This window comes from Acartia tonsa, chromosome 15, assembly GCF_053477335.1.
Source record: "Acartia tonsa isolate MP-2025a chromosome 15, ASM5347733v1, whole genome shotgun sequence".
Classification (NCBI taxonomy): domain Eukaryota; kingdom Metazoa; phylum Arthropoda; class Copepoda; order Calanoida; family Acartiidae; genus Acartia; species Acartia tonsa.
This window is the reverse complement of record NC_137274.1, coordinates 6,615,732-6,629,365: the sequence shown is the minus strand read 5'-3', so window position 1 is coordinate 6,629,365 and position 13,634 is coordinate 6,615,732. Positions and strand designations below refer to the sequence as shown.

The 13,634-nt window shown below is 34.6% G+C and overlaps 1 protein-coding gene across 2 annotated transcripts in view; it reads left to right on the top strand.

Moving 5' to 3' along the window:
- LOC145307096 (divergent protein kinase domain 2A) overlaps positions 1-13,634 on the top strand; it is a 120,509-nt gene that overhangs the window by 88,884 nt on the left and 17,991 nt on the right. The window contains exons 2-9 of one of the 2 annotated variants that reach the window (XM_080149433.1): positions 3,370-3,436; positions 3,895-3,939; positions 4,536-4,575; positions 8,322-8,441; positions 9,909-9,979; positions 10,494-10,539; positions 12,043-12,097; positions 12,676-12,752. In XM_080149433.1, the coding sequence (XP_080005559.1) occupies positions 3,916-3,939; positions 4,536-4,575; positions 8,322-8,441; positions 9,909-9,979; positions 10,494-10,539; positions 12,043-12,097; positions 12,676-12,752 (433 nt within the window). In that variant the 5' untranslated portion in view covers positions 3,370-3,436; positions 3,895-3,915. Of the gene's footprint in view, positions 1-3,368; positions 3,437-3,894; positions 3,940-4,535; positions 4,576-8,321; positions 8,442-9,908; positions 9,980-10,493; positions 10,540-12,042; positions 12,098-12,675; positions 12,753-13,634 lie in introns of both variants that reach the window. The other variant, XM_080149432.1, reaches the window with a different exon arrangement.

The window sequence follows — 13,634 nt, the reverse complement described above, 5'->3', positions numbered from 1 at the left end:
GACTTAAAAGTACTCGTTTTTATGGTAAATAAAATTAACATATCTTCGCTTAATCGCTGTACAATATTTTTTTTTTGGGGGGGGGGGGGGGGGGGGGCGGGGAGGAAAAATTTATGTCACCTGATTAAGGAAGGGAAACTGGAAGGGTCAACTTAACTGAACTCACATGAGAAATATGAGATCTTCATACAGAACAATAATTTTCTATAATTAGGGTCAGTTTGTCCGTCGACTATTTGTCGACTATTCTGAACTATTTAAGTGTTATTATCCGTTTGTTATACAGTTTCAGAAATCGTTTTAATCTTACAGAACAATAGCTTTTTTATAATTAGGGCTGGTCAATCCGTAAGAAAGCGGATAGCTTTTTTCATTTCTGGTAATGTAGGCATTTGCTTCCTGTATCCGTTTGTCATAAAGTTTCAGTACTAGTTTTTATGGATGTTTTAATCCTTGTTAATATTCCCCAATATACAAGGTATATTGATAAAAGGGTCAACTTAGTCACGTGAACAAGGACAATATACATTTTAACCCCCCCCCCCCCCCCCTTTCATATTCATATTTGACTTGCAACTTTGGATGGAAATATAAATACCCTTTAGGATTTAACTTTCACTTGACCTATACTCCCCCCCCCCCCTCGTTTAGCAAAAGTTGACCGATGACATATCATATCATATATTAGGGGAGGGATCTTTTACAACGAGACTTAAATAAATATAAGAAGAGTAAGTATTTAGAAAAAAATAACCTATATAATAGTAATACTAATAGGATACTAGTTCAGATATTTCTTAATCTTAAGCTACTGACCAAAAAAACAAAAATAACAACACGGCACAAATTTTAAATGTTGAATGTGCGTGTGTGCGTCTGTTTTGATCTAGCTGACCTTTACAGGGTAGCTTCTTATAGTTTAATTCGTATATTTATCTTTCTTTTTTGCTTTTAAAAATTTATGTATTTATTAATGTTAAGCTTCAGACAAAAGCCAACAAAAAAAAACTTTTGCTAGAAATATGCGAAGGTTCCGTGATCATATGAACAGGCTATTTTATTTGAGAAATCCACTATTTTTTAAAAAACTCAAATTGCCCAATAAAATCAAACGGTCTAGCTAAGTTTTTGAAAGGGATAATTAGTGATTTACAACGATATCCTGGCCGTATGAAAATGTATAGCTATTTCAATATTTATCAAATACCTATTTAACCCCTTTCTTTCAGACGTTTAACCCCCCGTATGAAAATGAGGGAATTTAGCAATATTTGGCACCAATTTTAATATTTTGAAGCCGTAAATTAGTTTTTGAAACTAACGATATGACTGAGAAAATGGATGTCTATCTGTAGTCTTAATTCTTGGAGAAATTTGTCTGTAATACGATACAGTATATGTATTTTTTTAGTATGGATCAGAACCGGTTCTAATCAAGCGGAAATTAATCAGCTTTAGGGCTAAGTAGGGACATAATTGTACTTGGTAATATAAAACATGATTATGCATTTTTTATTTTTGCTTATAATTTAAGTTTTTTTGTGTTAAAATTTTTCCCTTATCTTTAAGGTAAACATTATAAGTCAGGTATCTAAAGGGATAAGACAATGGCCGATAAATTGATGTACATCCCCAATGATCATAAACAAAATTACCCCTTCTGTAGATTAAATTTTTTTTTTTTTTTTTTTTTTTTTGTAGGAGATATTCTTGGTTCTTTTTTTTGCAGAAGATTTCCTTGGTCCTTATTTTTTTTATGAATTTCACCTTAACTTTTTTTATCATCTCTTGGGGCAAAGCCCCTAGAGGCTAGGGGCGAAGCCACTAGTAATTTAATATTGTAATCAACTTTAAATTTTCTGAATATGCCATCCAAAGACAATATAATATCTATTATACAAAGTAGAACGATGTCTGTCTGTTTGTTTGTTTGTAACGAAGGATCTCGCTAACCGCTGAACGATATTGTTCTCCTTTACAGTGAAGCTTCTTATAAGGTCCTGGGAAGGTTTTGAACTATTTTTGGGAAGGGTGTCTTCATCCCCTCTCCCCCCCCCCAAAAAAAATGTTTTTTTATTCTTTTGAAATTCAAATTTAAAATTGAAAATTGCAAGAAAAAATTTATTTGAATTTTTTGTTTAAAAATCTTCCAAAAGAATTTTAAGAAAATCTATGAAAATATAATAATAATATTTGTAAACAAAGTAAGGAGAGGAGATATTAGACTCTAAATTACACTGATTTTACAACCACTTTTTTTTATGGCATATTAAAACTTTGGGTACTCATATTAAATTTTCAAGTCCAAAATTTTTTACAATAATTTTTATCTACAGGAAGGTTAATTTTGTTTATCATCATTGGGAATTTATATCAATTTATCGTTCATTGTCTTATCCCTTTTATTTTTGCTCTATGATAAAAAAATCTATGAAAATATTTACTCTATGACAAATGCGCAGAATGCCGCGAAATTTTTATAAAAACAAAAACAATAACAATTTCTGCTATTGTCGTTGTGTTGTGCCATAGAATTTTATTATTATATAAATCTTTTTTTTGTCTGTAGCGAAGGATCTCGCTAACTGCTGAGCCGAAATGGGTCTCCTTTACAGAGTAGCTTCTTATAGATCTAAGGAAGGTTTTTAACTTTTTTGGGGAAGGGTCATGTGTAAACCATCCCAAGAGAAATCACCCATAGAAATATTCCCCCCCCCCCAAATTTTTTTTTCTCTTTATAGAAATAGAATTGAAAGTGAATTGTAGACTTCCCCTAGAGGCCTCTAGGAGCGTATCCGCTAGTATTTTATAAATCTTTGGGGACCATCATCATTTACAGGCATTGTCCCCTCCCTCCATGTTTTATAAAACTTTGGGTACAAGTATAATTTATACAGTCAAAGTCCCCAGCTCCTACTCTGTTTTATATAACTTTGTGTATTGATATAATCTAAAGTTAATATATCCCCCCTATTTCCCTGTTTTATAAAACTCTGGGTACCAGTTTGAAATCGATGTCCCCTCCCTCCCTATTTTAGAAAATTTTGGGTACCAGTATAATTTATGCAGTCAATATCCCCTCCCTCCAAATTTAAAAGACTATTAATATTTGTTTTCAAATCGGTGTACGGTCATCCTGTTATAAACTATTTGTTATAAAGAGTTGCTACGCTGTTTAAATCATGCCTAACTCTTACAGGAATCAGCATGTAAACTTTGAAATCTTGATGCCTAAAATCATGATGCGCATCGTAATACAGATATAATTCCTATAACAATTAGGTACGATTTAGGTAGCCTAGCAACTCTATAATCGTTAGTCTGTCTTAGAAAGTCTGTACGTCCTTTTAAAATTGAATTTGTTTTCAGAACTAAAATGTCTTCCATTGTTAAGCTTCCAGTTAATGTTCTACCCCAAAGTAACTGTTTGTGAAAGGTAATGATACCAAGGAGAACCCAATCGGTTCAGTGGTTAGCGAGATCGTAATGGACAATTTAGGCATGTTAGAATTGTTCCATTTATTTAAAACTTGGCATGGGGATTTCTCTAACATCTAGGTATTATATAGAAAGCGTAGTAACTCTATAATCGTTACCGTAAAGTCCGTATGTCCATTTAAAACATGTTGCTTTCTAAAAACAATTATATTTATTTGTCATCTGATATTATTATCCTTTTCTTCTGATTTTTTGGGGATAATGATTCCTAGAACAACAAGGTACAATGCTATAGGCGAAGTATCTCTATAATCAAGCCCGAAAACTGTTAGCATATCCTTAAATTGTATCCTGTATTTAACCACTTTTTGGTCATTCCGTCCGTCTGTCAGAATTGATTTCTCAGACATTATTATCCTTCGGTAAGACAGATTGACATTCTATTATTTATTTCAGGGATAATCTAATGGAAGAAATATGTTTGGGGCTAGAAGACTCAGGAAAGATTCAAAATTACCATTACCACTAAACCCCCCCCACCCATAGTTTTTTTTCCAATGAGGGGAAAAATGAAAATAATTGTTTGTCCCTAACCCCTCTTAGCAGGGGATTCTATGCAGAATATACACCCCTGAGAACAAGAATTTCTCCATAAGTAGAGCAACAATGACATTACACACACACACACACACAAACAATTCACAAATCCTAGGTAGGTATCTTAAATCTAAGTTTATGTACAGCATTGTATTACAGACAATTTTTTCACGAATATTAAAAGAAAAAGCATAAAATTGATACCAAACTTTAATGTTATAGATTTTCATGTTAATATTCGCGGGAAGCTGTCTATAATATTATGCGATTAATAGCCAATCAGCGTCTTGACGCGGTGTTGGGCCGAGATTCGAACCTATCACCATTTCCGACTTAATTTGAGACACCTGCCATACTTGGTGATTGTGAGGCAATAATGTTAAGTAAAACTGCTTAATCTGTAGATTAAAAACTTTTGGGGACTAGTATAATAAAACAGCCCATTGTCCCCTCTCTCTCTCTTTGGGTATTAACAAAAGTTTGAATCTTGTAAACAAAGGTCGCAGAAGAGGAAATGTGTGGCCTACGCTACCGCCGCAGGTTTCTAGTTGTTATTTGGGGTATAGTCCCTTTCTTGGCAACGCCCCTTAAGGTGCGATTCTTTGTATTTTCACAGTAGATTTTCTCCTGCGGGGCCAATTGCCTAACCCTGCAGGCCAATCACATAACCTAACCTAACCTAAAATAACCTATTAAAAGCCATTTTAGAAAAAAAGACGAATCGCCCCTTAAGGGGCTTTGCCACGAAAGGGACTAACCCCGTAATTTGCTGCTCTACAAGTCGCCTGTGTCTGCCTGTCTGTCTGTCCGTTATGCTTTTATTGGTTTCATGCATTTGAGCTTAAATTAATTTTTCTAAAATATTATATTTTATAATTGTAGAGTTGCTACGCCTTATAAATCGTACCTACCTACTACATGAATCACCACACAAAGTTTGGAATCGATAGGACAATTCCAGGCTGGCCACAAACATACTATTTCCACTATTTCCACTATTTTTGCATACTATGCAAACTATTCCAAAAAAATATGCTATTTCCACTATTGTCCAAAATTGCATACTATTTCCACTATTTCTTTGGATTTCAGATAAATCTTCAATTTTTAGGTAACTAAAACAAACTGATTTTTTTGATCATGAAAAGAAAGCCAAGTAGCAGATTTCATCGCATTTTCACAGTATCTTTTCTCCTATTTCTAGTCCCTGCGGGGGGCTCTAACCCTGCGGGGCAATCATTAACACTTACCTAACCTAAATGCCTATCTATGCTACTTTGAAAATTCGGCAAACTCGCTACTTTGTTTTCAATTTTTTTTTAGAAATGTTTCCAGAAGAAAGTAGTCTTTCAGTTCAGATTGTTGTACCTTTATTGAAAGTTATTGGTATTTCTACATTCAATGTAAAGATTTCTCCTTTTAAATTTTAATATCATTGAGGAGTACTTTTATTATTAAATGATCCTACAGGTTACTGAGGTTTATGATTAACTCCTAACAAACTAATATAAATATAATGTGTTTCTCTATGTCATTAGAAAGATCCTGCCATTTTGTTGTAAAATATTTATTATTTGAACTTTTATTATTATTATTTATTAAACCATTTAGGAGGGGATATTTACCCCCCCAAAATAAAAATCTCTAATAAAAAAATTTTTTGCGCGCTTTGCGCGCATTTTTAATACTATATATTTAACAAAATTTAAATTACTCCCCCCAAAAATTTTACCCCGGGGGTAAATTTTGGGAGGGGTAAACTAAATTTACCCCTGCCAACAGATTTCAGAGGGGTTAATTACCCCCCCCAAGCAAATTTTACCCCCGGGGTAAAAATTTTGGGGGGGGGGGTAAAAAAAATTTGCGGCGCGCTTCGCGCGCCATTTTACCCCCCCCAAAAACGAATTACCCCCCCCTTAAAAAATTTTTAACCCCCCCAAAATAAAAAGCTTGGACGCCCCTGTCAGAAACTTTACCTTTATTTATTATTATATATATTTGAACTTTCAATTTTTTTTATATAATATTTCTTTTTAAAATCACGATATGAATTATGACACTGTGCACAACAAAATTATTTTACTAGTCCAAAATTTTTAATAGTCAATAAACAACTTATTTTTTTACTAATTCTTAGCTCATTTTTTTAAAATTTTTTTTCAGAGTAGAATGTTGGTGTTTGTTACTATGTTTTTCAATCTAATAAGACAAGAAAGTAATGGTTTCCTGATAGCTAACCAACATTTTAAGGCCCTAGTGTTTTAAATGCTTGCTATTTCATACTATTTTGTTTAAAATGCATACTATTTCATACTATTTTTTAAAAAATTACATACTATTGCATACTATTTTTTAAAATTTTACATACTATTGCATACTATTTACTTTTTTTTGCATACTATTTTATGCTATTTTGAAAAAAAGTCTGTGGCCACCCTGCTGAATTCTAACCTGTTAAAATTAACGAAAATAGTTAACTGTCCGTGACGGACGGATGTACGTACGGACCAACCTTAATTATAGAAAAGCTTCGCTTTATAAAATACTAGCGGCTTCGCCCCTAGCCTCTAGGGGCTTTTTTCTAAAGGTTCAGGGGAGAATTTTAAAAATTTTGTTTACATTTTTTTTAGATATTTTCTGTATTTTATAATATTTTATAACTCTTTATATCATTTTACTAGTGGCTTCGCCCCTAGCCTCTAGGGGCTTCGCCCCATGAGGTAATGGAAAGTCAACCCTCCAGAATAATTTTATAGTTATATTTTCAAAAAAGTTAACCTTTGCCGAATTACTCTTTTGTAAAATTAAACCCAGGTTGTGCGCCGTATGCACAAAAATTTCAATTCGTAAAAATTAAACCCAGGTTGTTCACCGTATATCTCGTACGGGGTGAGCATAATCGAGTACCCTGTATGCGGCGCAAGCTCTGATAGTCCCACTGATTGGACCACATATACACAAAAATTGAAAACTCTCCTCTGTAAATTTTATTTAATACCTATAATTGCAACAACTTTCTAAAAGTTACAAAAAGCCCAAAAAAAATTTTTGGTGAAATTTTTTTTTTTTTTTTTGGGGGGGGGGGTCCATGGGGGCTTCGCCCCATGGTGCAGTGGGGTTCCCCCAACCCAATTACTGGTTTTTGTTTACAAAAATAAAAAAAAAATTAAAAATTTGGAAATAGGGATTTTTTATTTTTAGGGGGGTTGTGGTGTCCCACCCTCCTAGAAAATAGCCTAAAACCACCAGAGGACCAGTAGGTATATTCCCAGAAGAGTAGAGCTCAATTTGTTCAGCAGTTACTGAGATTTTACAAAAAATGTAAAAAAAAATTTTAGGGGGGGGGGAGGTTTTTTTAGTTTTTGGGAGTGTCCCACCCCCCAGGAAAATAGCTTAAAACCATCACAGGACCAGTAGGTATAATCCCTGAACAGTAGAGCCCAATCGGTTCAGCGGTTACTGAGATCTTAAGCTTCAGACGGACAGACAGACGGACAGACGGTCAGACGGACAGACATCAAGCTACTTTGTATTATAGATAACTCTTTATAACATTTTGGTTACCGAGATCTTAAGCTTCAGACGGACGGACGGACGGACAGACGGACAGACATCATTCTACTTTGTATTTTAGATTTGTAATTTAATTTAAATCATGAAAAATCCTCAAATTTTTTTTGTAAAAATCTGAAACTTTTTATTTTATTGTTTTCAATATGTTATTGTAACTGAAGAGTTATCATACCTAGGTATAACCTTTTGTTATTCATTCTGTATGTTAAATAATAGTTATCGTATCGTATTATAGACAGCTTTCCGTGGATATATGTATAAATTAGAAATGATAAAATTAAAACTAGGTTTGTTAGCTTCTAGGGGGACGAAGGCCAGGGCTAACAAAACTGGTGTTAATTTTATCATTTTTATTTTAATAGTGGTGGAAAATTGTCTGTAATACGATGCTATACTGATTTTTCAGTATGGCTGAGAACCGGTTCTAATCCATACTACATTAATCGATTTCGAAGCCATGATGGAAAGAAAATTTTTTAGTTTTAGAAATATCAAGACTTAAAAATTGTACGTACCTAGACCAGGGATCTAAAGGGATAAGACAATGGCCGATAAATTGATACAAATAATTACCGCTTCTGTATTATCTCTCTCTCTCTCTCGGTCTCTCTCCCTTTCTCTGTCTACCTACCTACCTACCTCTCTCTCTCTCTTTTTCTCTCTCTCTCTCACACACACACACACACACACTCTTTATTTATCTATCTGTTTAGGTTTGTTGCTATGTTTGTATATGAAACTTCTGACGGTCAACCTAGATGTTACCAGCCTGCTCAGCTCTGCTACCTGTCCAGCTTGCTACTCACAAAACCTGTGCCATAACTTTGCAGCAGGTATATTGACATCTTAAATACATACACACATACCTACATCTACACACACACAAACACACACACACACACATACCAACATATACTCATGGAAACACACACACATACACACACACACACCAGCTACCAAACTAACTTGATACTCAAAAAACCTGTGCTATAACTTTGCAGCAGGTATAATAACATATACACACACATACTCATTCACACACACACACACACATACACACACACATATACACATACATACACATATAGACACACACACAATAACTAGGGCTGGCAATCCGAATCCCGTATCCGCCTAATTTTGTCCTAATTTTTAAATCCAGAATCAAATTCCGCATTCAGATTGTTAATTTTTATGACTTTTTTAGCACTTTTTAAAAGCGAAGCTTTTCTATAATTAGGGTCGGTCCGTCCGTACGTCCGTCCGTCCGTCACGGATAGCTTTTTTCGTTAATTTAGACATGTTAGAATTGTCCTATCAAACTTTGCATGATGATTCCTGTAGAAGTTAGGTACGAGTTAGAAATCGTAGCAACTCTATAATCATTACCAGAATGTCCGTACGTCCATTTTAAACATGTTGAGTTTTTTGCATTTTGAACAACAAATTTGTATGTGACCTAATTATCCGATTGGTCTGATTTTTGGTATACTGATTCCTGGAACAACAAAGTACAATATTTTAAGCAAAGCAACTCTATAATCAAGTCCTAAAAATGTAAGTATGTCCATAAACATTATCCTGTATCAAGCAGTTTTTCAACAAATTTACTTACAATTTTGCTTTGACTCTTATGCATTTATATTCTGATTATTCAGTTCTGACATTATACAAGTGTTAATGTCCATTTGTCCTACCGTTTCAGAGCTTCGCCTTTATGGATGTTGTCATCCTTGTTTATTTAAAATGTGGCAGACAAAAACAAAATGTATTTTATTGTTTCTTAATTACAGGTAAAATGATGGGTAGCATCCAAAGTTTTTTGAATTCTTTTTTCATGCTAATTTTACATTAGATTGGGTTAGGTTAAGTAAGTGTCAGAATTTTATTTATTTTCAAAAAGACAAAAAAATATTGCTAGAATTGGCTATCCGAAAATTAGCAATCTGCAAAAAAAAAATCCGCAATCCACGGATTAAATCGTTTTTTGGCGGATTTTTGTAAGAATCCGATTCCAAATCCGACCCAAAGTTTGGGGGATTGCCAGCTCTAATTATTACTATTATTGTTAGTAACAACAGCTCTATCACCCACTTACCCTTGACAGTACTGATATAAATTTTTTTAAAGCTTTTTATAATTAGGATTGGTTTTACAACTAGATATTTGTATGTAATAATTGTCTTATTCATCCTTTTTTTCGATACGGATTCCTATTCAATAAGGTATAATGTTAAAAGAAAAGCATATCAACAGAAAGTCCTAAAAATCAAATGGAAGTTGTCATTCTTGTTTTTTAGGAGAATTCGAGCTTGTGGGGTGGGACAAATACTATCCAGTCAAATTTATAAATCAAAGAAATGTCTATCAGGTAATACATTGGGTACTCTAGTGTACTTTGGGTACTCTAGTATACTTTGGGGACTCTAGTGTACTTTGGGGACTCTAGTGTACTTTGGGTACTCTAGTGTACTTTAGGTACTCTAGTGTACTTTGGGTACTCTAGTGTACTTTGGGTACTGAGTGTACTTTGCGGTACTCTAGGGCACTTTTGGTACTCTAGTGTACTTTGGGTACTCTAGTGTATTTTGGTTACTATCTTGTAAGTAGTTTATACCAGGGAGGGAGGGGACATTGGGCTGTTTATTATACTAGTCCCAAAAGTTTATGATACCGTTTTCTTATTCGTTGGTTTAACAACTTTGGGGACTTTTCTTGAATTTTGGTCGGTTGGTTTATTAAGTTGAGTTTTCAAATGTTCTAACTATTTATTGTAATATACAGAAGGGGTAATTTTGTGTATCATCATTGCCCATTGGGGATGTACATCAATTTATCGGCCATTGTCTTATCCCTTTAGATCCCTGACTAGATGTTATGTTTAGGCTGTTTGGAAACCTCTGAGCCAAGCTGTGGTTCTTAAAAAATTAGGTAGGTAACACTTTGGGTACTTTTAGTAAATCTTGATTTTTGTATTTCATTTTCCAGTGTCGTGGAGCCGTTTGATTTTGTTGCGACTCCGGCTCCGCGGAGCTGCCTCTGAAAATAACGGCTCCAGCTCCGGCTTCTACCTAAAATCAAGAAAAACTCAACAAAATTTTTTTTACAAGTCTTTTTTAAAGTTCAATTTTTTAGAATAATGGACTTGAAACACTTAAAATGGTTTCCAAATTATAAAATTTAAAAATTAAGTTTAATCAAGGTGGGTAGGTATAAAAAATCTTTTTTTTCCAGATATATTTTAAGCTAACACTAGAGCCGGAGTCGTACTGAAAATAACGGCTCCGGCTCCAGCAAAGTATGGCGGCTCCGACTCCACAACACTGTATTATCCACAGAAAACTGTTGATAATACTATGAAATAACCATTACACCCTTTGAATTTAGATTTCTATGGTTTCGGTGTGGTTGTCGGGAAGGTGGCCCGACACCGCGAAATTAGTTAAAAGGGTCCCTACTGCTACTATGTTAGGTGCGCAACATGAATAGTTGGAGAAGGGGGAATGCCTTAGCACAAAGCAGGCGCAACGAATTACCATGCACAGTTAGGACTTCTATACAAAGGTCGTGCAATCAAAGAGTTGGTTGTCTAACGGGTGTTATCTTACTTTACCCTGTAATTCAAGGTGGCTTGGAGAACGTCACCTAGCCCTCAAGAGGTTAACATAATGAAAATTTGGGAGGGGGAAACTTCGTCAAATAAAGTACTAGCAATTTTATTTTGTGTGCCTCTCCCTTGCAAATTATTTTACGGTATGGCTTTGAAACCGATTAATATCCGCTGGAATATAACAAGATATCTCAGCCATACTGAAATTAATTAGTAGCATCGTATTGCAAATAATTTTCAACGAATGTTTAAATAAAAACCATAAAATTAAAACCAGCCTTTGGCTCCTTGGGGCTAACAAAAATGGTATCTATCTTATAATAGTTCATTTTAATATCCGCGGAAAGCCGTTTATAATACAATGGGATAAATAACCATTCAAACTGGCCATATTAATTTTGGGGCCCATATTTTTTAAAATTACATTGGTATACTCCCCTCCCAAAAAAAACTTTAAAAAGCACATTTTTAAAGACTTTTTTATGATACAATTATTAAACAAGACATGTTAGAATTATCCTATCGATTTCAAACTTTGCATGATGATTTCTATGACAGTTAGGTACAATTTTGAATGCGTAGTAAATCTATAATCGTTACCAGAAAGTCAGCACGTCCATTTAAAACGTGTTTTGTGCTTTTCTCGGCTGCCATTGAAGATAGACAGCTGAAATTTTTAGTGAAGATTCCAATGATATAAGTGCATCTACCATATACATTATTTTTTTCGTTTGTTTGTCGGTCATGCTTAAAAAAAACCTTATTATTAAGGTTAAAAAGTCCTCAGTTTTTGATGAAAACTATGTTTGTTTTTATTGTTTTAGGTTCTGACGCGGAGATATCAGAGTTAGATAGAGGATTATGTTCATATTTCCACAGGAATCACCACAACAGTGTATTTAGATTCTTCTTTGATTTTTAATTAGAGAATCCAGAGCAGCATCGGCTTATAATTGAGGATATTAGGTCATGAGTAGCATCCAACAGACAACCAACTCTTTGATTGCACGACCTTTGTCTGAGAAGCCATAACTGTGCAGGGTAATGAGTTGCGCCTGTTTTTGGGCCAAGGCATCTAAATATTTTTGTCGCACAACTGACATAACAGCAGTATTTTTAACGTGTTTAGTTATGACGCAGTGTCAGCCGAGGATTGAACCTATCATCTCCTTGATGAAGACGAGCAAATGTGCTTCATTTTGAGCCACGGTCGCGGGTTAAAAATCAGAGAGAGGGGACAACAAAATTCACTAGTGTAATAAACACCTTATTACAATAGTGAATTTTGATTGGTTGGCTCATTAAATTGTGTGTTCAAACGTTTCAACCACTAATATTAATCTACTGAGGAGTAATTCTATGTTTCACAATTGGGGATGTAAATAAAGGTATTGGTCATTGTCTTATCCCTTTAGATCCCTGGTTAAAAATACACTGTAAGTGAATGATGCTCTCAGAGAGGAAAGATGTGAGGTGGGGGATATTATTGAAAATTTAGAAAATCTTGCTCTCCAACATAAGTCAGATCTCAGAGGTAATTTTTTGTTCAACAGATCTATAGTATACATGTTTACAAACAACTACCTCCCTTCCCTTTTCAATGACCTTTTTCGTCTGCTTCTAAATAATTATCTGCTACTTGTCTGTTAATATAAGCTACACCATTGGTTGATTTCCAATGACCCAATAGAAAGGTTACACAAGGTCGATGCGATGGTGAGATACAGATATTTAACCCTTTCTCCCTCTAGTGTTTTACTCTAATGTCACTGTGTGTTCTGTAGCAACGCTACTCTATAAGTGATTGTGTCTCTATGTCTTTTTGCCTTTCTATTCTTTCTGTCTGTCTGTCTACCCCATTGCCCTTCTTTTTCAGAGGTGGTTTGTGTGTTCTGTTGCGATGATACTCTATAAGTTATTGTGTCTGTATGTCTGTCTGTCATTCTGTCTGTATATATATTATTGTGTCTGTCCGTCTATTCCTTCCAACTGTCTGTCTTTCTTTCTATTTTTTCAGTCTGTTTTTCTTTCTTTGTCTGTCTGTTTGTCCTGCCAACTGTCTGTCTTTCTTTCTATCTATCTTTTTATGTCTGTCTTTCTGTGTCTGTCTGAAATTTTTTTTGTATCTGTCAGTCTATCAGTCTGTATTTCTGTCTTTATATCTTTCTGTGTCTGTCTGTCCGTCTATTCCTTTGTCTGTCTCTCTGTCCTTCTAACTGTCTTTTTTTTGCCTTAGTGTCCTTCGGTCTTTATATTCTGTGTCTGTCCTTCTCTCTGTCTTCTGTCTCTGTCTCTCGGATTATCCTTTTGTCTGTCTGTCTCTCTGTCTTTCTTAAGTCTGTCATGTCTTTCTGTCTGTCTTTTCGTCTGTATTTCTGGCTTTCTATCGTTCTGCCTAGACGTCCTTCTGTTAATA